This window comes from Bicyclus anynana, chromosome 10, assembly GCF_947172395.1.
Source record: "Bicyclus anynana chromosome 10, ilBicAnyn1.1, whole genome shotgun sequence".
NCBI classification, from domain to species: Eukaryota; Metazoa; Arthropoda; class Insecta; order Lepidoptera; family Nymphalidae; genus Bicyclus; species Bicyclus anynana.
This window is the reverse complement of record NC_069092.1, coordinates 14857598-14881843: the sequence shown is the minus strand read 5'-3', so window position 1 is coordinate 14881843 and position 24246 is coordinate 14857598. Positions and strand designations below refer to the sequence as shown.

Below are 24246 nucleotides of genomic sequence, written 5' to 3'. Positions count from 1 at the left end.
TTTAGCTTTGCGTTACACAGTTAGAAGTGATACGTCGAGATACATAATCAGCCTGCAGATCGTTATCGAAGATGTTGGCGGTTTGGATAATGCTGGCATCGTCTGTGGCTGCCATTAAAGAGCCATATCACCCGGCTGTGGACCAAGTTACGCTTAGCCAGTGTAGGAGTAAGGTAAGCATCATCATCAGCGTGCATTAGGTTGTTGATCAGGGTATGCACTAGTAATAAAATAGAGCTAACTGGAATAATCTGTATTTAATAAGCACTAAGAAGACAACTCTTAGGGTATGCAGTACTTTAATGCATGTATGAAGTGCACGCCACTGATCATCATCATCATCATTATCCACCCATAATCGGCTCACTGCTGAGCTCCTGTCAGAATGAGAGGGGTTAGGCCAATAGTCCACCACGCTGACCCAATGCGGATTGGCAGACTTCAAACACGCAGGGAATTAAGAAAATTCTCTGGTATGCAGGTTTCCTCACAATGTTTTTCCTTCACCGTTTGAGACACGTGATATTTAAATTCTTAAAATGCACACAACTGAAAAGTTGGAAGTGCATGCCTCGGACCGGATTCGAACCCACACGCTTCGGAACCGGAGGCAGAGGTCATATCCACTTGGCTATCACGGCTAAAGCATGTTACCTTACATAATTTAGACGGCACTATTTTTATGACATTCCAGTGGCGTAGCTATGAAGGGACCGAAGGGTGGGTTAGGGTATAGTCCGAGCGGCATACGAAAGGGCAGGGCCTGATCCAGGAATATCGCCGCTCCGGGTAAAGATAAATTTTGCCGTCCTTTACATTCACCAAAAATTTTGTCATTCATTTATTTTTCCTTTTTTAAATTTTTAACAATGTTAATATAAAAGTATTAAAAAACTGAAAAGAAATATATTATTACGAGTGGTTTTGTAGTGCCGTACTGCCAGATACTGTACTCGATAGCAATGCATTGTCTATCGAAAGATGACTTGCTAAGGTGGTCAAAATCCTCAGTCATGAGGAGCCGACTGGAGAGAGAGAGAGAGAGAGAGAGTTGAAATAAGTTTGCTGGGGCATTAATCAATTTTGCCACACTTCATTTTTGCCGCTCTGGCAAATGTGAAAAATTGTGAAGATACTTAATAAAATGGAATTTAACGAGAAAGGAGTTTCAGGCGTCCGCTATTATGCTATGAAGTTTAATAACCAATATATTATGTCTCCTTTCAAATCTCAAATCTTACACCAGAACATAAATAACGTTTTGATATTTCATGTTTTCCAGAGTCCCAATGGTCTGATGAGTATAAGCAGTGGCGCCCCCGTGTCTATTACAGAAGCCAGCACCGCACTGAACCAGCGGTTGCTTCTAAACAATTTCTTCTTAGACCACATGACTCAACAAATGAGAGAAAGAACTTGCACCCGCACCGTTCGTATAAAAGGAACCGTAGCGCATGGTTACTTCGAAGTAACCCACGACCTCTCCCACATATGTAGAGCCAGCTTTCTTAACCAAATTGGCAAAAGAACACCAGTTTTGGCTAGGTTTTCATCAGGTATCTCGGAAAAAGGTGGGTCTGATCTCAAACGAGAAATCCGAGGCCTCGCTTTGAAATTTTACACCGACGAAGGTAATTTCGACTTGCTCGGGATGAATACTCCCATGTTCGTTATTAATAATCCCGTCCACTATGTTAAAGTCATGCACGCGTTAAGAAGACCTCCAGAATCCTATCTGTACGATCCGAACACTTTTTGGGAGATGATAGTGAAGCACCCCGAGTCCATGTTTGCGTTTCTGATGATGTTCGCCGATCGAGGTATACCAAAAACGTACCGCCACATGCCTGGCTACAACATCCACACCATGCAGGTCGTAGGTAAGGATGGGAAGACATATTTCGTCAGATTCCACATCCTACCGACCTTGGGCATCAAACACATGACGACTGCGCAAGCTCAAGAAATTAATTTCGCAGATCAAGACTTTTACACGAGAGATTTACGCGATTCAATTGACAAAGGAGATTTCCCTAGCTGGACGGTGAAAGTGCAGATAATCACAGAAGAGGATGTGCTACAATATGGATATTCGTTTTTCGATATTACACGTGTCATACCCATTAAGGAATTCCCCTTACATCCTCTCGGCAAAATTGTCTTAAATAGAAATCCGACAAACTTCTTCGCAGAGGAAGACCAATCAGCTTTTAACCCAGGGAATTTGGTAGATGGTATAATAGGAGCGCCAGATAAAGTGTTCGAAGCGCGTCGCTACGCGTACACGGACGCCCAAATGTACCGACTGGGGCCACACGCCAGAGAAATTCCTGTGAATTGTCCAATCAATGTTCCTAACTCTGCTTCGTCTGATGGAACTGACTATAGGTCAACACGTCAACCAGGTTTGCTCAGAATAATTGAAGAGCAGCCATATAATTTCGATCAGGCTCGAGAATATTATGAAGACGAAATAAAGTGCGGCGAACGAAAACGTTTACACGAAACCCTTCGCCTAGCGTTGGCATCGACTCCTCCATCGTTACGAGAAAAAGTGTTCCATGTCTTTTCGAGGATTAGCCAGAATTTAGTCTTCAACGTGGCACAAGGATTTAATACCACGATAGCTGAGTAAAGTGGAATAAGACAAGCATTTTAAGATTTGTTATATGAAATATAAAAATATACAGTTCATTTTAATCCCTACATACTTTTTCTTTAATTTTTGTGCAAATTTTAAAAAATAATAGATTTGTTTTTACGGTTGTTGTTTGTTTTTATTACCTACATTATGTACCTACCTTCGAGGCGTGGCGTAGGTCTCGCAACACATTTTGTTTATTAGTACAAATTAAGCTTTTTTTTTTATTCTTTACAAGTTAGCCCTTGACTACAATCTCACCTGATGATAAGTGATAATAAGTGATGATGCAATCTAAGATTGAAGCGGGCTAACTTGTTAGGAGGAGGATGAAAATCCAAACCCCTTTAGGTTTCTACACGACAACATACCGGAACGCTAAATCGCACGGCGGTACGTCTTTGTCGGTAGCATATTTAAAAAACCTCATAAGTAGGTAGTTCAACAGTTAACCACTTTTTAACCTAGAATATTTTTCTTCAAAATGTAATTATTATGATTATAATATAGACAGATATGTTACACATTGACTATGAAATGGAAACAAAATTATAGTTTAAATTACTTAAAAACTTTCAATAAAAAAGAATTATCCAATTTGGTCTATAAATGACGAAGTTACGCGCGAACACACATAAAAAAATATATATATACGGCCGAATTGAGAAACCTCCTCCTTTTTTTTGAAGTCGGTTAAAATGAGAATCGGCTAACGATGTCCACTGTTAATCATCATTAGGATACAATTAATCACATTGTACACATTCAACTATTGCACATGAATATTATATTTAAGACTAGCGGACCCGGTCAAGCTTCGCTTTGACTTATGTGCACTTCTTCCCTATCCCAACTCTATATTACTCTACCCCTACCCTACCCTTCCCCTACCTTACCCCTACCCTACCTCTACTCTACCCCTACCCTACTCCTACTTCTGCTTAAAACTCAAACGTTTATATGGGAAATAGAAAAGGCTTGATTTTATGGTTTTCCCAGCTATTATTCTAATTTTTCTCACCTTTTAAACCTTCCCTATACCTCCACGAACATTTCAAGACCAAGATGAGATAAATCCGTTTAGCCGTTCTCGAGTTTTAGCGAGACTAACGAACAGCAATTCATTTTTTTATATTTAAGATTAATCCGGTCACGGTGAAACTACTAAATGAATTTAAATGAAACTTGGCACGATTTACGTAGAAGGTCATGTCGTGAAAATTAATTCAGACGGTGAAACAGGGGTTAAAAGTTTGTATGGAAAGTCCTACATTTTTCAAGTTACATTTTCATATTCATAGAAAAATACTAAAAATACAGTAATTCAAGATTTTTCAAAATTCTTCTCTTCTATCCCTAAAGAAAATTCTGTAACCATAAATGTTTTGAGTTATATTTTTGTTAATAATTAGTGGACTATTAAAATACATAAAAATTATGAAACATGCAAAAACATAATAAAAAGAATGAAATAGAGGTTGAATTTTACATTCACGCGGACGAAGTCGCAGGCGTTCGCTAGTTTTTGATGACCTCCGTGGCGCAGTGGTATGCGCGGTGGATTTACAAGACGGAGGTCCTGGGTTCGATCCCCGGCTGGGTTGATTGAGGTTTTCGTAATTGGTCCAGGTCTGGCTGGTGGGAGGCCGTGACTAGCCAAGTCAATTAGCGTTCCGGTACGATGCCGTGTAGAAACCGAAAGGAGTGTGGATTTTCATCCTCCTCCTAATAAGTTAGCCCGCTTCTATCTTAGATTGCATCATTACTTACCATCAGGTGAGATTGTAGTCAAGGGCTAACTTGTAAAAAATTAAAAAAAAAAAAGTTAATTAATATAAACTGTAATTCGTCGAGCCGTTTCGGAGGAGTGCGACCACAAACACCGTGACACGAGATTTTCAATATATTAGACGACTAGATGACGCCGCGCGGTTTCACCCGGTAGGAATACGGGGATAATATATAGCCTATAGCCTTCCTCAATAAATGGGCTATCTAACACTGAAAGAATTTTTCAAATCGGACCAGTAGTTCCTGAGATTAGCGCGTTCAAACAAACAAACAAACAAACAAACAAACTCTTCAGCTTTATAATATTAGTATAGATATTTAATATTTAAATTTAAAACAACTAATATTTGAGCAAGTGACTATACCGGTAAAGTACCAGTAGCTCTGCTGTATATAAGCTTACAGAGTCAACTGAAGTACCGACTATTGAGGGACCAACACAGCGTCTACCGGTTCTGAGGAAGTATTTGTTAGCACAATGTTGGCTTTTTGGATACTGCTAGCATTGTCTGTGGTCGTGGGAGAAGAGACACCATATCACCCGGCTGTAGACCAAGCTCTGCTATGTGAGATCAGAAAGAAGGTAAGCTTTTTAATCAACCTTTTACAGCCTGTTTCTTCGTGTAAAGCTAAAGTAACAGTAAAAGTAGTAAGTTGTAAAGAAGACTTTATTTTTCAGTGAATTATGACGTTACTTTGACTGTTACTTGCGATGAAGAAACTGGCCGTTAGTAGTAGATTTCGACGACCTCCGTGGCGCAGTGGTAGGCAAGACGGATGTCCTGGGTTCGATCCCCGGCTGGGCTGATTAATGTTTTCCTAATTAGTCCAGGTCTGGCTGGTAGGAGGCCGTGGCTAATTACCACCCTACCGGTCAAGACGTACCGCCAAGCGATTTAGCGTTCCGGTACGATGTTGTGTAAAAACCGAAAGAGCAGATTTTCATCCTCCACCGAACAAGTTAGTAACTTCCAACTTAGATTGCATCATCACTTACCATTAGGTGTCAATTCATCAGTATCCTGCAATTCAAGCCGTGATAGTCGAGTGGATATGACCTCTGCCTCCGATTCCGGAGGGTGTGGGTACGAATCCGGTCCGGGGCAGGCACCTCTAACTTTTCAGTTGTGTGCATTTTAAGAATTTAAATATCACGTGTCTCAAACGGTGAAGGGAAAACATCGTGAGGAAACCTGCACACCGGAGAATTTTCTTAATTTTCTGCGTGTGTGAAGTCTGCCAATCCGCATTGGGCCAGCGTGATGGATTAATGGCCTAACCCCTCTCATTCTGAGAGGATACTCGAGCTCAGCAATGAGCCGAATATGGGTTGATAATGATGATCCAATTAAAAGATGATGCAAAGGTCAGGTAACTGCTCCCCCTAGAGATTAAAAGACCAAAGGCTAAACACATGCAGTTGACTTGCTATGAAGAAGAGAAGTGAAGGTTATAGAATACTTTTTATTGCAAAAATAAAATAAAAAGGGGGTGAAATAGGGGTTGAAAGTTTGTATGGAAAGTGTTTCATTTTTAGAGTTTCCGTTTTAAGTTTATTAATCATAAAAATAATACGAAATATAATGTGATTCAAAAATTTTTTAAATTCAATCCCTAAAGTGGTGAAATAGGACCTGAAAGTTTAGAATGATTTTCAGGCGGACGAAGTCGCGGGAGTCCGCTAGTATAGAAATAAACGCATTTCTATTTATCTTTCAGAGTCCTGAAGGTGTGATGAGCATCAGCAGCGGCGCGCCTGTTTCGATCGAGCACGCCACCACCACGCTCAACATGCCTCTCATACATAACCATTTCTTCATGGACGTTATGACGAATCAAGTACGGGAAAGACCTATCGACCGCACTGTGCATCCAAAGGGAACTGGAGCGTTCGGTTATTTCGAAGTCACTCATGACATATCTGATGTCTGCAGAGCGAAACTGTTCAACGAAATCGGCAAGAGAACGCCGGTCGCGGTGAGAATCTCACCAGCGACCGCGGAACGGGGCGCCTCAGAATTAGCGCGAGGAGTTCGAGGGTTCGCCATCAAGTTTTACACAGAAGATGGCATTCTCGATTTCCCTGGACTTAATTTAGACAAGTTTTTCTCGAGGGAACCAACACAATTCGTCAAATTCGCGCACTCACTGAGAAGAGATCCGGCTGTTTACATCCATAACCCGTTGAAGTTGTTGGACACAATCCTTCAAGTCCCCGAGTCACTGAACATGCTTATAGATATGTTTGGTGATCGTGGTATTCCTAAATCGTATCGGCATATATCTCACCACAACATCCACACAATGCAAGTTGAAAATGCCTATGGCGATACCAGTTTCATCAGATTCCATTGCCTGCCAGATGAGGGCCATCAATTCCTGACGGATGCGGAAATTGCTGAGATCAATTTGGCAGACCCGGATTATTATACGAGAGATTTGCACGATTCCATTAAAAAAGGAGACTTCCCTAACTGGACGTGCTACGTGCAGATCGCGACTGAGGAGGACGCGAAGAGGTTGGGATTCCGCTTGTTTGACGTTACTCGTAAGCTTCCCGAAGATGAGTTCCCCCTATATCCTGTAGGCAAAATGGTCCTCAATAGGAATCCTAAAAATGTCTTCGCAGAAGTGGAACAGTTGGCTTTCTGTCCGGGGAATTTGGTAGATGGTATAAACGGAGGACCTGACAGAGTGTTCCAAGCGCGTCGTTTCTCCTACAACGACGCTCACCTCTACCGCTTGGGGCCACACGTCAAGGAGATACCCGTCAACTGCCCTTTCCAAGGTCGCAATGTCAATCCTGATTCAGTAAACTCCGAACCCGTTAGCTGGAAACCGCAACAGAAAGGTTTACTTAAGGTCGTACCCGAAGATATATCCAACTTTGATCAGGCGAGAGATACATACGAAAACATGTCTGAGGGTGAAAAAACTCGTTTGCACGGCTCTCTGATAGGTTTGCTGACACCCGCTAGTCCATCGGTCCGGAATGGCATGATAGAACTCTTCGAAGCTATCCACCCCGATTTGGGTGGCACTTTAGCAGAAAGGTTCAATTCCACAATGACCCGCTAAGGTTGAATAAATGTAATACGTCAACCAAACACATGCTCTTCAAAATAATTAACAGATGACAATTAATATTATTATTAATCTATGAACAACAAGTACGAGTAACGTATTTAATGTTTGAGACGAATAAAAATGTTTCAAGCCTTGTAAAATCATATATAGAATACCAACTAAAATTGTATTGAGATAAATTTCATAATTTGTCTACTTATAAAATTCCTATTTTTCTACTTATGTATAACAGAACTATGAAATTGTTATAAAATGTTACCTCTGTTATTTGGTGTTAATTGTTGCAAAAATATATTAATAAAGTGTATTATAATTCAATGTATTTTTTGTTTGATCATTGAAAAATTAATTCCATCATCTCAATGAAACAGTCGTCTTCTTAACGACACCTGTTTTTATACCGACTTCACAAAAGGATTGGAAAATAGGAGGCATTTTGTAAATGAAATTATTTTAATGTTTTCGTGTTCAATTAAATTATTTGTCAATATTTGAAATGTGTCATCAAAAAGGAGGCAAAACTCATGTAGAAATTGTTCTGCTTATTAGTAGGTATGTATACCTTTATTATTATCAAAGGACTAAGCCGCTGTCGTCCTCTAATCTATACTTAAAATAAATCTGTAGAGAGGTCAATTCTGTACATGAAATATATTTCCAAAGTAATTATATTATTAATACAAAGTAATAATAACTATCAGGGAGTGATTAGTGATCGATACTTATGCCAAAAATGCAATCAATAAAACTTTTGTCTGTCTGTCTGTATGTTCGTTATAGAAACAAAAGCTACTCGACGGATTTTAATGAAACTTTGTACAATTATTCTTTATATTCCTGGTCAGGTTATAGTATACTTCTCATCACACTACGATCAATAGGAGCAAAGCTGGGAAGGGAAATGTTGGGAAAACGGGAGAAGTTACTCCATTTTTACAGCGATACGACTGCAAGGGCTGGATTAAAAAGGTCTAGGTGAAAAATCTTTCACTGTTGGGAAACTACACTATCCCAGAGCGCTATATTATATTTTCAAAAAATTAGGGATCCTAAAACTTCAATATTGTAACCCAAGGTGTACAAAAAATACTTAAAATATTGTTTACACCGCGTGCGCTGCAAAAACTATTGATGCTAGCATAAAATAATGTACTACAACTTTGCAGTTATCATTTCCTAAAGAAAATGTCGCGACAGCATATGTCTAATTATTATAGTCATGACACAAAAAATGTTCTTTTATTTTAAAAGTAATGGAAATGCCGCCGTTTGAATAGGCTCTTTATTTGTATCTTGGTATTATTTCTTATCAAAATAAACTACTCCAGATTGAAGACCGCTTCAATATCTTTATTTAATTTTTTGAATTATGAATAATAATAAATCTATTCTATAATAAAAAAAAATATAAAAAAAGAGAAATATTCTTACTCTTAGACGAGCACTAGAGGTGCAGTGCAACGGAGGCACCGGCGAGTTTAAGTGAAGCCTCGGAGTTTTCCAAAATGCGTTGAGGGTGGCGGGTTATTGTGGTACTCCTAAGTCCCACATAACCCGTCTTATCCCCCAGTAAGTCGGGTATCTCATAAAAGAAAAAAATAAAATGAAAAAAACTGGCCAAGTCCGTGTCGGGTTTAATTTCGCACGTAAGAGGCCAGGGGGACCCTTATAATACGGCGGTAGATACGCCCCTAAGTCTACCACTATATTTAAAGCAAAACAGAGTTTAGTTCCCCGAAAAAAAATCTTATTTTGACAATTAAAGTACAGATAATATGTAGGTAATAGATAATATGTACCTACAAGCATAGGTGCACCAAAAACAAATATGTAATTACAATTAATAATAATGAAAGAGATCAAGACGAGACGAAGCAAGGTCATCTTTTGCATTCGCAATAACTTATTCTTTAGAATTGTATGCAAATTTGCAACACAGTTGCTGTTTAAATAAGACAAAAACCAATACAGCTGAGTAAATTCGACTATCGATTTACTTAAAAAGGTAGGAAAATTTTTAATTCACGGATTGAAATTTAACTAGACACCGCAAGTATCTAACCACCCACTCTTACGTCACCTAGATGTGGAGGCATCACTAATCTCAATCATTCTAAAAAATCCGGCGTCTCACAACATACATTCCATTCCTCCCATTTTTTAATAGAATTTGGGTTCTCCCTTGGTGATTCTGCTACGGTTCCTTCCCACATGTAGCCCACAGCAACACTCAATAACAACTCAGTGAGTCTCAGAGTCAAGTCTTAATAAGTAACCAAGTAACCAATCGTCTTTTTAATGCTTTTCTTTACATTGTTAATATTCCGTACCTCAAAAGGAAAAACGGTAATCATATAAGATCACTTTTTCGTTGTCAGTCTGTCAAGAACCTTTTTTTCGGTAATACGTAGTATCAGTTGAAATTATTCAAATCTACAGTAACATGAAGTTGTGAAAACAAGATTCGGCCTTTTATTCAGCAATAATCGCATATATCGACACTCTCAATGAAATAAAAACTCTCACAGGGTCCCATTGAACTAGAACAGTATATAGTAACGTCGTTATAGACCACAAGATATCACAAAAATGTACGTTTACCATATACCTACACAAATCTTAAAAAACAGAGGGACTGAAATTAGTGCCGTGATTCGATTCCTGAACTATTTATAATGATCCTACGTTCCTACGGAACCCTCGGCGAGTCCGACTCATACTTTTTTTTTACAATAATTTTGATCACCCGACTGTTGAAATGATTTTGTTTACTTCAGGCATCATTGAAATAATCTTGTCAGTGATATGATCCCAAGCGGCGTCTAGTTGAAAACAAGTCCGCGTAAGGATGTATTTTTCATAACTAGATGGTATTATTTTTATGATACGTGTGGATCATGCCGTTCGGCGTATTCGTGAAAGATCCCAATAACTTGGTCTAAGAGCCTGAACCTGATGGTTGTTTCTACCGTAGTTTGTAGACAATAGACATATCATGACTCTTGAAGAGAAATAGACAAAAGATCGAACAATGGCGACGGAGTAGTCCCAGTCAAAAGAGCAACTGTTGAGTTTCTTGCCGGTATCTTCTCAGCGGGACCTGCCTTCCGAACCGGTAGTAGAATCTTTACAAATAGTCAACTGACGTGTCAAAAGTGCTTGTAAACTGAGCCTACTTGAAATAAATGATTTTTGATTTTGATTTTTTTTGATCTCATCTTTTTCGCCTCATTCTCAAATGCAATGAAGATATAGTGTTATTACCGATTGCGATAGGTCTTTGAAAGGTAGGTAGGTAAGGTAAGGTAAAGGTAGTTCCTGAGATTAGCGCGTTCAATCAAACAAACAAACAAAATCTTCAGCTTTATAATATTAGTATAGATAATTTTTTCGGATTTAGTGATCCGTTTGTAAAATATTAAGCTTATAAGAGAATTTTTTTGGGGTTCCTTCCGTATATGCACAGGAAGGATGAAATTTTGTATCTTCAATCCCATAGTGTGGGGTATCAGAAGATTAAAGTGCTAAATTTAAATTAATCTACTATTCTACTACACTTGGCCGGTTGCGGTTATTTTTTAAATTTCCGATTACAGCAATGAGCAAATTGAACTTGAATTGAAGCGAGTAATTTCTTCCTTACATACAATAACAGGTGGGAAGGAAAGGAAACTGGGAGTTTTTTGAGGTTTAAGCCTTAGAGAAGTTAGAGTTAGAGGTGTTTCATAATATCTGTGGGCCGTTCCCGGCGGCACTGCAATGCCGGGCCGACCCGTGACGGGAGTGGAGCGAGCCCCGAACATCCCGTCAGTTTACAAAAATCAGTTTAATATACTGGTCCCGCATAGAGGTGAGGCGTATATACTGGAGCAGGTCTTAACACTAGGTTTGTTGGAAGACGTATGGCGTACGAGTACGGAGCAGGGACTTATACACGTATTAAGCGTATTTAGAAGTACCGAGTACCGAGGAGCGCAAGACGTCAACAGAGTGCGAGTCCAATACTCGCAAATACTCTAACGGTCCAACCAATACGGGACGTGTTCAGAGACGCGTTCGATTAGTAATGTGTGAGTGAGAGACTTCTATCAATGCCGAAAGAAAATAGACTTTGTTGTCTAGACATAAGACCGGTTTTTCAACGCAATAAACACTTCATACTCCAACAGACAAAACATCGCGAGACGCGTTCCCGGACGCGTTCGTTTAAGAATGTGTGAGTGACGTCCCATTGCCGATGAAAAATTGTCTTTACTTTATCAAACATAAGACCGATTTTTTAACGCAGTATACACTTAATACTCTTAATACTCCAATATTTGGAGTCCCTGATTTTAATCCTTATTTTAAAAACATAATGTTTATTTGTTTTAGTATGATTATTTATCCGCTAAAGTAACAAGTTAATGTAACCCGACAGTATCATGAGGTAATATTAAAAGAAATAACTAAATAATAAAATTAAATTGAAATTTTGAAATTAATGACTGAAATATTTTTGTTTGCAAATTTTTTTCTTTATTTTGTGGATTACAAAAACCAAAAATAGTTGAAGAAACCAATTGAAAAAAAACAAAATAAAAAGACAAAAATGATTTTCTGTTACCCGGGATCGAACTCAGGATTCAATTTTTTGTACCTTGCGTTCATACCACTAGTCCAAATGACTACGTAGAACTCGCTTGAAATTAATGTACGCTTAGTATCAGATAATATGACGTAAAATCGCTGGCCACTGAGTATTTAGGAGTACGTATCTATTCTATAGGTCCTAATGGCTCGTACTTCTAAATACTCGTGGAGCTAGTCTTTGGAGCGCGTCTCTCGGCGTACTCGTACTCGTAACACTCAGTACGCGTTTTAGCGAGTACGACTCACCTCTAGTCCCGCATTGCGGGAACTTTCAGATATTAAGCTGAAAAGAACAGATACTACACTTTGATCTTAGCCAAAAGGCCGAGAAGCGATACCGAATGTGAAGCAAAAACCGAACGTCATTCCGCACAAAAGAATCTCCCTAGCGCGATATAATATTTAATGTTCTCTCTACTAGCACCATCTGTGTAGGAGATACGAAACTTAGTAACGCGCAGCGTTTTTTTTTTAAAAAATGCTGATGCATCCTATGAGTATCAACGTCAGCTGACACATCTGTTGAAGTGTAGAGGGGGCTTTACACACGTTTAGTTTTAATCCTTGGGAGGTATTTATCCAAGGATTATTATCTTGATCATAGATACCATAGACAAAAGATCTTGATTATATCTCTGAAGGCTCTAACAAGTATCGATGAATCTATTGATAATGTGCAACACTTTAGGTATTACATGGTTTAAGTAGTAGTTGAGCTTTTCGTGACAAATTCATCCGGCAGAGTGCCTGCTTTAATCCGGTCTGAAGGGCAAGGTTGCCGGTATAATTATAGGAACACGAGGCTTAATACCTACGCTTCAGGTAGACACAGGACGGCACTTTAGGACATAGTCCTTGTATTCCCTGCAAAGTGTTGCTATGTTTACAGACGATTGCTGTGCAAACCTTAAGACTCGACCTTATGGACAGTTTCCACGAGTTATTGTTTAGATCGTCCATATCAACGCAATCAGTCCCCGTATTCTGTAAAGTTACAGCGCTATGACCATGGTAACTTCGTTGTTAGTGACATTTTAATTTTGGCATCCCATAGAAATAAAATTCAAATTCGAATTAAACTTGTTATAGGCGAATATTTCATCGACGAGTAGGTATAAAATTTTAATAAAAAAAATATAACCGACTTCAAAACCTAAAAACCCACTAAACTAAAAAGCGAAAAATAACATCATAATATGTTCTACCTGCTGATCAGTATGAAGGCGGTGCTAAGCCAGTGATGTATTAATTTAAGCCATGTTATAGATTTAGATTTTGCAGACAGTGTTGTTTCATGTGGTCCTGTCAGAAATGGCTTAAAAGACAACACCGGCTAAGCACCGACTTCATACTGATCAGCAGGTAGAACATATTATGATGTTATTTTTCGCTTTTTAGTTTAGTGGGTTTTTAGGTTTTGAAGTCGGTTATATTTTTTTTATTAAAATTTTTATTATTTTTCCATTTTTAGTGTAAAATTTCATCTCAAACGAATAAATCAGACCCCTAATGACAGTCACAACCCATCTTGGTAGAAAGTTCTCAGAAATACGCATTAATCAAGCCCAGGTAGTTACTGTAAACTGTTAAGGAGTTCCCTTAATTGTCCTTGGTCTTCATCACCAAACCCCTAAATGACAGTCACAACCTATCTATGTGGAAAGTTCTCATTAATACAAATTAATCAAGCCCAAACACAAGGTAACTGCTGTAACTCGCCGAGGAGTTCCCTCGTCAGTTTTTTGGCTCCATCATCAGATCGATTTTAAACCTTCATGAAATTGTAGCGCTTAAAAATACTAAATGGAAAAGTTTACGAACACACTAGACTTCCATATAATTTTTGAAAGTTCCCCTCAATTTCTCCAGGATCCCATCATCAGATCTTGACATGATGGCAATGGGACCAAATGGGGACTATACCGTTTCAAACAAAAAAAGAATTTTTGAAATCGGTCCAGGCGTCTTTGAGTAATCGGTGTACATACATAAAAAAAAAAAAAAAAAAAAATACCGACCGAATTGAACCTCCTCCTTTTTGAAGTCGGTTAAAAATAGCGGAATAACACCTCTGCAATGTAATCGAAGTGGTGGTAATTTCAGTTGAAAGCTGGGGTTTTGAATTTGGGCACGAGTTGAGTGTAGATTTGACAAGTTTATACCATTTTTGTTAATAGACGACTAGCTGACGCCGCGCGGTTTCACCCGCGTGGTTTCCGTTCCCATAGGAGTACGGGGATAATATATATCCTACAGCTTTCCTCGATAAATGGGCTATCTAACAATAAAATAATTTTTCAAATCGGACCAATAGTTTCTGAGATTAGCACGTTCAAGCAAACGAACAAACAAACTTGTCAGCTGTATAATATTAGTAAAGATAGCTTTAGAAGAGGGTAACTTAAAAAAAATATTTAAATATCATTGGTATTATTCTTTATTATACTTCTTTTAGGGGCACACTTTAAAAACATTCTGGAAGAATATATTCCTTTAAGTTCGGCGATGATTATGGCATTTTAAATATAACAGTTTGCGATTGTAGTGCCAAAAAGGTACAGTGTGCCTAGTGGGAGTTTTCAATATTTTCATACTGTTACTATCGCGTTGACGTAAACGCGAATTTATATGGAATTGAAACAGTTGTGCAGTAGTGCCACTAGATGGCGCTGTTTCAATTCCTTAGACGTTAACGACGTTAGCGTTTACGTTAACGCGATAGTAACAATATCAAACTGCCAATAGGCCCTCAGGTAGGACGGATGTCACTTGTTCTTACAGAAAACTAAATAAATAAACCACCAAAATTCTAGACTCAAAACATATTGAGACCTGTGTTAATTAAACCAGCAGAGTTAGTAGTAATTTTCACAAAAATGGCGTTACAGTCTGAAATTGATTTTTATACCAATAATTGAAACAATTAATTAATTTATATTTTGGTATCATATTTCAACAACCAAACAGTTATTCGTATTGTTTTCAACTACATCATAGATGCAGAGCAAGTGTAGCAAATACAAAATATACCAAAATAAATGAATTGTTTTTGCAATGGGCAACAATTACAAAAATAAAAATAAATAAATAACAATTATATACATATTTCATAGTTCGTCTTTGGTATTTTCCACCGTGTCACTCGCAGTATCGTCCTTGGGATCCTGCAGATGCTCGTTGACAGTCGTGATGAGGCTCTCGAGAGATCGGCCGCCGCTGCTGAGGTTCACGATTTTCTTGTTTTTGTACAGGATTAAAGTTGGGAGACCAGTTATCTGAAAAAAAAAATCAAGTTATATTAAGATTATTCACTAAAAGGCTAGATGACACTTTTTTTAAATGGTCATAAATAGTCTCAGACCAATTAAGGACCTGTATCGCACTCATAGTCACGAACAAAATTGTCTGTCATTTTCTGAAGAAAACGAGCTTAGATTTGGTATATATATTATACTAAAGTACGGTTTTTGCCCGTTTTTTACACAACTCAATTGCACAAAAAGGTATTTTACGGAGCTCTTTAACCGACGAACACGATTACAACTATTAAAGATCGATTCTATAGGGACAGTTTTTGTAATCGCATTAGATCGTTGATCATATACTTTGACAGAAAAGTAATGTCTAGCGAGGTAGGTCCTATACAATAATTGGTCTGAGTAAATAGTTCACTATCGTTCTACTAGACTAAAAAAAAAGTTTTATATATTTTTTTTGAGATGTGATTATGTGAAAATATTAGTTTCTAAATATGTTTTTGACAATACGAGCCAAAACGCCTGTCGGCCATGACAGTATATATTTCAACTGTTTCATGACGTCAGTATAATAAATCCCATACAAATGGAGCATTTATCAATTAGTTCGATGTTTAGTACATCAAGGGTGTTAGTGACGTCACAAAGGGACGACAGCGTTTTTGACGTTTAGAAAATTCGATAAAATACGTGGTATTTAACTTAAGTTTCATAAGAAATCCTTAATTTTTATTAATTGATATTGATATATGAAAATACCTGTAAGGCTAGTTTTAAGTTATGATGAAAATCAATAAATAAATAAATAAATAAATATTTCAGACCCTTATACCATGTACTACATGAAATTAATCCAATTATGTTGCCAGCGTTACCGATCTCTTTTACCCGCCAAGAGATAGATAGAGATAGACGACAAGATGACGGAACTTTTGATTAGTTACGATTTTGGCCACGCACAAATTTATCGCGCGCGCACTATAACACATTCAGCAGCTTACTTCCCAAAGAGTATAATAGCATTGTTAGTACCCAAGTCCAGTTAGCAAAAACCGCATTCCTGGTGTCAGTGTCAGCTAATTTAAACCTAAACCTACAGCAATAAGGCACATTTTTCATTGGCAGTGTACCTTCTCCACGTCGCAGATGGTCTTGGACCTGACGCAGTCCACGTCAGCGATGAGCACGCGGCTCTCGTTCTGGAACCGCTCGCCCAGCTTGATCCACAGCGGCTTCAGCTGCAAGCAGTGCGCACACCTGGGAAGCGGCCATTTTGGAATATCATCATTAGCAACCCACATTCGACTCACTGTTGAGCACGAGTCTCCTCTCAGGATGAGAGGTTAGAGTAATAGCCCACCATGCTGACCCAATGGAAGAGGCAGATAGAAAATACACACATTGACGGCCTCCGTGGCGCAGTGGTGAAAATCATAAAAAAAATACCGAAATATAATATATATCAAAAATTTTTATATTTCAACCCCGAAAATGGTGAAATAGGACTTGAAAAGTCGCGGGCGTCCGCTAGTGATATATATGAATCTGATTTTGATAAACTTACCAGGGAGCAAAGTAATTAACATAGACAATATCCTTCTCCAGGAAGGTCTCGAAGGTCTCCTCTGATATCCGGGCGACTGGCAACACTTTCTCCTTCTTCATGAACTTCTCCGGGTCGTGGTTCTCTGTCAGCAACATCTTCTCCACGTAAAGTTTCAACTCGCCTAAAGTATCAGCGTCTGTTACGCCCATCTGTAAATTATAATGTACAAGATTACTGTGAAGCTTTTTTCTATTACATTAAAAGACTAACAATAAAAATGAATATTAAAATTTTCAATGCCTTTTTCCTATAAAGGTTTTAAAAAAATACCCTCCAGGGTAGGCGAACCTTTATGCATCAACGTGCCATTTTTTCTAAAAATTGTTTAATGGGGTCATTGGCGTGCCATCAAATAATTTTGACTTTCTGATTATTTGGAGAATAACAATAATAAATACTATCAAAACTCTTTATGAAATAAAGTAAACAGAAGAGGTACATTTTGGAATGTTTTTATTACACGCATAAATTAAATTATTGTAAAATTAGTGTGACTTCTGTTGCTGCAGGTTAGATGACAAATAATTTATGTCAAATACCTACTTTACACATGTTTTATGATCGGCGACGTGCCCAAAATATTGTGTCGCGTGCCATCAATGGCACGCGTGCCATTGGTTCGCCTACCCTGTGCTTCCCACCGTGCTGCCCCTAGGACCTAGGGGCAGCACGGTGGGAAGCACAGACATTAAAATCACCATCAATTTCAATAAAAAAAATTGTCATTACAGTTTGCAATGCATTCTTCAATTATTTATATTTTTTAAGTACATCATCTTCCGTAAATTCTATTTTATTTAAATATATATATTTGACGTTGTTGTCAATAGATAATTTAAAACACCGACCCTTGACCGCTGGATTACGGTGACGGATTCTGAAGACTGTAGGAATGAATCCTCATGCCAGTGAAAGTATCAAAAAATAACATTTTATATTTTGAAAATTAAGGACGTGGGCTATTGAAACCTGCTATCGGTAACTCCATAATTGGCTACCATACTTATCTATGGTAGGAGCATGGGTTGACAACATTTTAACTTACATAAAAAATGTGCTGTCTGGATCTTGGTTTGTCATATTTCAAGGACTTAACACAAAACCTTGAGCTTATTATATCCCCAAACCTTCCTCACTTAGTGAAAATTTGTTCCGTAGTTTTTACAGAAACACAAACATGTTATAAAAGGACTTTTATAATATGATTATTATCTTATAAGTATTTCATAAAATAATCTCTACTTACTACTCTGCCGTTCACAATCCAAACTAAATATGGGTACTGTTTGATGTCAAAGTTCTTGCATGTCGTCTCATTGTCCAAGCAGTTGAGTTTGCCGATTTGTATATAGTTGTTGTGAGAGAACTGCGCCGCAAGTTCAGCCCATACGGGAGCCAGCCTCTGTGTGTGAATAAAAAAAATCATCATCATAAGGCTCAGACTAATTACCATAGGACCTGCCTCGCTAGATGTTACCCCTCTGTCAAGAGTATATGATCACAATCTAACTTGTTTATACAAACTGATGTTTCATAGTGTTAAAATTACACGTGTGTGTATTATGATTGAAATTTATAGTTGTGCATAGTATAATGACACAAGATTCGATGTGTAAGTTTACCGTGTCCCCCCGAAAACACATTTGTGTGTCGTACAAGTCCAAAGGTAATTTGTCTCAGTCCTAAGATTATTAAAATGTCTTACACCAGGGTGGTATGGAGTAGACAATAAAGTGGGAGTAGAACAGCCCCTATAGCCAAGATACACTTCGATTCTCTTTCTACCATCGCAAACGCTTCGAAAACTAGAAAATATGGGAATGACAGATCTTGAACACGTGACCTGTCTATAGCAAATTTCATTCCCATACATTTTTCTAGTTTTCAAAGCGTTAGAAATAGATCGTAGAAAGAGAATCGACGTGCCACTTGGCTACAGGGGCAGGAGAGAGTTTTCGGTCATGAGAATTAGAGGTAAGACGTCACGCTTCTTGGTATGCACTCGAGGTTGGACAGTTATACTGTAACTGACTTATCAAATATTAAAAAAAAGAATATTTGCCAAATCTTTTAAATATGACCAATATTCTGTGTCTTGACTAGTGAAAAAAAGACTGTGTTTGGAGTGGGTAAGACAATAGTCCAGAGAGTGGGGATTGAACATTTGATGAGCCCAGCCCCTTTTCTACTGTGTTAGTGAGACATTATATTATTTCGTTGTTTCATTCTTCAAATATAATTTTACCAAGTAGTTTCCTATAAGTTACAAGCACATTACATGCACGTCTCTTAAATTTGCCAGTTCTTTTAAATATGACCAATATTCTGAACTAGAACTTCCTCTCCAATTAGCCGGGGAAAGAGTGATAGACCAAAGGGTGGGGATAGAAAATCTCCCCTTGTGATGAGTCCGGTTGCTTTACTGTTTGGATGTCGTCAGATCATTAAAATCTGTCCAGCCATTCTTAATTAAGTAATGTAACTAACAAAACTGTTTTATATATAATTGTTATTTATATTTATAAAATTTATAAAATTTACCTGGGAGACTTTGCACCACGGAGCATAGAACATTACAAAATGCTGCCCAGTAGATAGAAACTTCTCTACATTCTGGTCATTGAGATGTGCCATGCCACTATAAATTTTCACATCGCCAGGTTTTTCTGTATCCGCCACCTACATTAACAAAGAAGATTTAATGACAATGAGTTTATAAGTGTGGTTGAATTGCAAACATTTTTAGTTAGGTTTTGCCCATAATACAAAAATGCCCAGTGACCACATTTAAATTTATCATGAAATATTTTAAATGTGCATTATAAAATACTTTCTTAGTTAATCACACTAATATAATAAAGGCGAAAGTTTGTGTTTGTATATTTGTTCCTTGTTTACGCTGCGAATACTGAAGCAATTTGGCTGAAATTTGGAATGGAAATAGATTAATTTTACTCTGGATTAACACATCTATCAATTTTTTATCCTAGAAATATCCAAAGTTCCCCCGGGATTTGTGAAAAACTGACTGTACTAGTGAAACAATAAATATAATATTTGTCCAATCTAAATTGGATTGGATTATAATTATTTGATACCAGTCTAACATCTAAAGTAAAAAAAAAGGCTGATGAGCACTACAATATATCACTGTATCTTCTTTTTTTTGACCTATCACAATGAGAGAAAGCATATTTTCGATTTTGTCTAAATAACACCTTACAGGTTGGGAAATTTTATTCATCAAACAGATAAGTTATAAGTCTAAAGATCAGGGGCCGATCCAGCAATTTTGCTGCTCTGGGCAAAGATAAATTTTGCCACCCTTAAAGGGTGGCAAAATTTATCTTTGCCCAGATACCAAAACTTTTTTATTGATAGAATAGTATAGATTTTGAGCCTAGTTTGTTATGTAGGTATTATAATATATAGATTTTGAGCCTAGTTTGTTATGTAGATTGTAGGTGTTATGTAAGTATCTCATAAATATTACCTCGGCTTTTAAGGTGAAAGCCTCACTCAAGAACAAGGTCAGCGAAGGCAAGTCCCGTGTCCCTTTATACTCAACAGGTGACAAGGAGTTTTTGTGGAAGTAAAGTAGGGTTGGGTAACCTGTAATAAAAAGCATCTTTAACATCAATAATAAAAAATCAAAACAAAACAGAATCATAGAACCCCACATTTAGAAACCGTGTGCTACGCTTGATACTGAGCCCGATAGCCCAGTGGATATGACCTCTGCCTCCAATTCTGAAGAGTGTATGTTTGAATCTGCCTGGTTCGGGGCATGCACCTCTGACTTTTAGAGGTGAGGCGTATATACTGGAGCAGGTCTTAACACTAGGTTTGTTGGAAGACGTATGGCGTACGAGTACGGAGCAGGGACTTATACACGTATTAAGCGTATTTAGAAGTACCGAGTACCGAGGAGCGCAAGACGTCAACAGAGTGCGAGTCCAATACTCGCAAATACTCTAACGGTCCAACCAATACGGGACGTGTTCAGAGACGCGTTCGATTAGTAATGTGTGAGTGAGAGACTTCTATCAATGCCGAAAGAAAATAGACTTTGTTGTCTAGACATAAGACCGGTTTTTCAACGCAATAAACACTTCATACTCCAACAGACAAAACATCGCGAGACGCGTTCCCGGACGCGTTCGTTTAAGAATGTGTGAGTGACGTCCCATTGCCGATGAAAAATTGTCTTTACTTTATCAAACATAAGACCGATTTTTTAACGCAGTATACACTTAATACTCTTAATACTCCAATATTTGGAGTCCCTGATTTTAATCCTTATTTTAAAAACATAATGTTTATTTGTTTTAGTATGATTATTTATCCGCTAAAGTAACAAGTTAATGTAACCCGACAGTATCATGAGGTAATATTAAAAGAAATAACTAAATAATAAAATTAAATTGAAATTTTGAAATTAATGACTGAAATATTTTTGTTTGCAATTTTTTTTCTTTTTTTTGTGGATTACAAAAACCAAAAATAGTTGAAGAAACCAATTGAAAAAAACAAAATAAAAAGACAAAAATGATTTTTCTGTTACCCGGGATCGAACTCAGGATTCAATTTTTTTGGTACCTTGCGTACATACCACTAGTCCAAATGACTACGTAAAACTCGTTTGAAATTAATGTACGCTTAGTATCAGATAATAAGACGTAAAATCGCTGGCCACTGAGTATTTAGGAGTACGTATCTATTCTATAGGTCCTAATGGCTCGTACTTCTAAATACTCGTGGAGCTAGTCTTTGGAGCGCGTCTCTCGGCGTACTCGTACTCGTAACACTCAGTACGCGTTTTAGCGAGTACGACTCACCTCTACTGACTTTTCAGTTATGTGCATTTTAAGAAATTAAATATTACGTGTCTCGAAACAGTGAAGGAAGAACATTGTGAGGAAACCTGCATACATTAATTCTCGGCTGATGAACTGGCGCGTCGCGCCACGACACTGAAGGTAGTAGGGCCCGAACCAATAGTACCCATACCATTCAGTGAATACAAAACATGGTTGCACAAACAAACCATCAGAACCCACGCCGAACTATGGGACAGCATAACCACATGTAGACATACAAAAGAGGCACTCCCAGGCCTCGACCCAAGGATAACAAAGAAACTTATGAACCTCACACGAGACAAACTGAGAACAGTAGTTGGCCTAATAACAGGTCACTGCCCGCTAAACAAACACCTTTCAATTCTAGGTTTGGCCGACAGTCCTCTGTGCAGAGCCTGCATGGAGGAGGACGAGACACCGCTACACGTTATGCTCAGTTGCAGAGGCGTAACGGAACAACGAGCAACCTACATTGGCTCCTCAGCGACACTCCATGAGGCTATAGGCGACCTGGGCGGCCTGCTAAGCTTCTGGAGCGAGCTCGGCTGGATGGAATAAATCCAGCGGGAACCTACACCGAGGGACCCACGCACAACGGCCAAACACTTGGCTAAGTGCGGAAACGGCCCAGAAGAAAGAAGAAGAAGAAGAAGATACATTAATTCTTTGTGTGTGAAGTCTGCCAATCTGCATTGGGCCAGCGTGGTGGACTATTTGGCCTAACCCCTCTCATTGTGAGAGGAGACTCTAGCTCAGCAGTGAGCAGAATATGGGTTGATACTGATGCTATGCTTACAAGATAGAATCAAAGAGTTATAAGCAAAATAATTAAGAAATATGTATTACCAGTAATATCATTTTCGTGACATACTTTAGAATGCCTTGTGCAGTCAACTTGAGCAATGGCAAACCTTGAATCTTTTGTGTTCACAAGTTCTGCCAATTCTGACCAAATTGGATGAAATTCTGTACAATGACGACACCTACAATAAAATTAAATTCATGTTATCTACTTAAAGATTCTAGACATCCATTACATAATATAATGAATTATAAACCTTTGTTTTTTGCATTATTACAACATAGTATGTGCATCAAAAAGTTACAATACTTGGCCTGAAGTTAACAGTTATTAAAGATGTTGCCGTTATTATTTATCTCAGGATGATATTAGTCAGATAGACAGACAGACGCGACTTTGTCAGTAGTGTTAAACTGGTAAATAGATCGATTTCCAAACTTGTACTCAGCTCAGAAATAAGTTTGTGACCTCCTGAAGCTTCTGGCGCTCATCTGTGCGTAAAAGTTTAAAAGAACAAATAGAAAAAACAAATACCACGTAATCTTTGCTGTAGGTAATGAAAATTTTTAAACCAATTGATAAATACGCACCATGGAGCATAAAACATTATAAAATTCCCATCCATATCTGCTATCTGTCGCTTAAAATTATCCGGTCCATATTCGTATACAGAACCCTCTTCAGGAGTAACAAAAAAAGGCAAAAATAAGAAAATTGCAATCACTAAATTGCCTTTAGACATTTTTGAGACTGTTTACGTAAATTTTATTAATGATGTTTAAGATTCTCCCTCAGGTACGATTATTTAATTACGAAAACACATTATTATACTATACAATTAAATAAAAATATAATTTAATTATCTAATTCGTTTTAAAGTTATTTATTTAAATTACACGCACGACTCCTTACAGTCACAACCACAAGCCTGGCACTGACACTGACAGCAGTGACAGCGACACTCATACTCAACTCACTGACAAGTGACACTGACAGCACCATATTTTTTCTGTGACACAAAAATACTTTTACGGATATTTACATTTATTACATTGTTGAATGATTATTACAAAATCATTTTACAAAAGTCACATGGTACCTATTAAAATGGACTTCAATAATTCTAACAATATGAGTTAGAAATAATTCTGGAAGTAATCCTAGCAATTAGCAATTATTACGAAACAAATCTTTTTTTTAAGTTGGCAGCACTATAATAAAAAGATTATCTACATCAAAACGTCAAAAATGATCACATTAATGACATTTTAATATTTTTTATCTGTATTTTAGAGATGTAAATACCGTTAAATTAAAACGAATATATTTCGGTTTTTTAACAATAATTCAAATTCCAAATGTATATGTAAATAAAGAAATAGTTAAGTTTGGGGCTACTACATACATTATATACATAATATATTACCTTACATAATTATTTTCACAATAATTACTTTTTCTTTTACTAGTCTTTATTAACCTTTCAGTAAATCATAGCATGTCATCAGGGCTTACATAATTCGATTACGATCTTTGAAAAGTATATTTATTTGCAGCTGCTGAAAAGC

At 37.6% G+C, this 24246-nt stretch overlaps 3 protein-coding genes and 2 pseudogenes across 3 annotated transcripts; 2 read left to right on the top strand and 3 right to left on the bottom strand.

The window, feature by feature from the left end:
- The first annotated feature begins 30 nt into the window (after positions 1-30).
- On the top strand, positions 31-2766 carry LOC112051532 (peroxisomal catalase 1). The gene is made up of 2 exons (XM_052883937.1): positions 31-173; positions 1283-2766. Exons 1-2 carry the CDS (start codon positions 72-74, stop codon positions 2633-2635), a joined length of 1455 nt encoding a protein of 484 aa, XP_052739897.1. The 5' UTR covers positions 31-71; the 3' UTR covers positions 2636-2766.
- A 2144-nt stretch (positions 2767-4910) lies between these two features.
- Positions 4911-7510, top strand: LOC112051522 (peroxisomal catalase 1-like). Its single transcript, XM_024090199.2, has 2 exons — positions 4911-5015; positions 6152-7510. The coding sequence occupies exons 1-2, from the start codon at positions 4911-4913 to the stop codon at positions 7508-7510; spliced, it is 1464 nt and encodes a 487-aa protein (XP_023945967.2).
- Positions 7511-11248: 3738 nt separating this feature from the next.
- On the bottom strand, positions 11249-11371 carry LOC112051534 (U2 spliceosomal RNA; annotated as a pseudogene).
- A 1010-nt stretch (positions 11372-12381) lies between these two features.
- LOC128198475 (U2 spliceosomal RNA) lies at positions 12382-12487 on the bottom strand (annotated as a pseudogene).
- Positions 12488-14570: 2083 nt separating this feature from the next.
- LOC112051530 (thioredoxin domain-containing protein 5 homolog) lies at positions 14571-23625 on the bottom strand. Its single transcript, XM_024090220.2, has 8 exons — positions 23269-23625; positions 22723-22859; positions 20508-20626; positions 19556-19693; positions 18261-18416; positions 16973-17163; positions 16539-16665; positions 14571-15426 (listed from the first exon to the last, which is right to left on the bottom strand). The coding sequence occupies exons 1-8, from the start codon at positions 23418-23420 to the stop codon at positions 15259-15261; spliced, it is 1188 nt and encodes a 395-aa protein (XP_023945988.2). The 5' UTR covers positions 23421-23625; the 3' UTR covers positions 14571-15258.
- Positions 23626-24246: the final 621 nt, after the last annotated feature.

Excerpts from the sequence above, each read along its gene's own strand:
- LOC112051532 (XM_052883937.1), top strand. The coding sequence starts at position 72 with ATGTTGGCGGTTTGGATAATGCTGGCATCGTCTGTGGCTGCCATTAAA. Across the intron at positions 174-1,282 it reads TTAGCCAGTGTAGGAGTAAG|AGTCCCAATGGTCTGATGAG; the intron begins GTAAGCATCATC and ends CATGTTTTCCAG.
- LOC112051522 (XM_024090199.2), top strand. The coding sequence starts at position 4,911 with ATGTTGGCTTTTTGGATACTGCTAGCATTGTCTGTGGTCGTGGGAGAA. Across the intron at positions 5,016-6,151 it reads TATGTGAGATCAGAAAGAAG|AGTCCTGAAGGTGTGATGAG; the intron begins GTAAGCTTTTTA and ends TTTATCTTTCAG.
- LOC112051530 (XM_024090220.2), bottom strand. The coding sequence starts at position 23,420 with ATGTCTAAAGGCAATTTAGTGATTGCAATTTTCTTATTTTTGCCTTTT. Across the intron at positions 20,627-22,722 it reads TCACGAAAATGATATTACTG|GTTACCCAACCCTACTTTAC; the intron begins GTAATACATATT and ends TTTTTATTACAG. Across the intron at positions 15,427-16,538 it reads CCATCTGCGACGTGGAGAAG|ATAACTGGTCTCCCAACTTT; the intron begins GTACACTGCCAA and ends TTTTTTTTTCAG.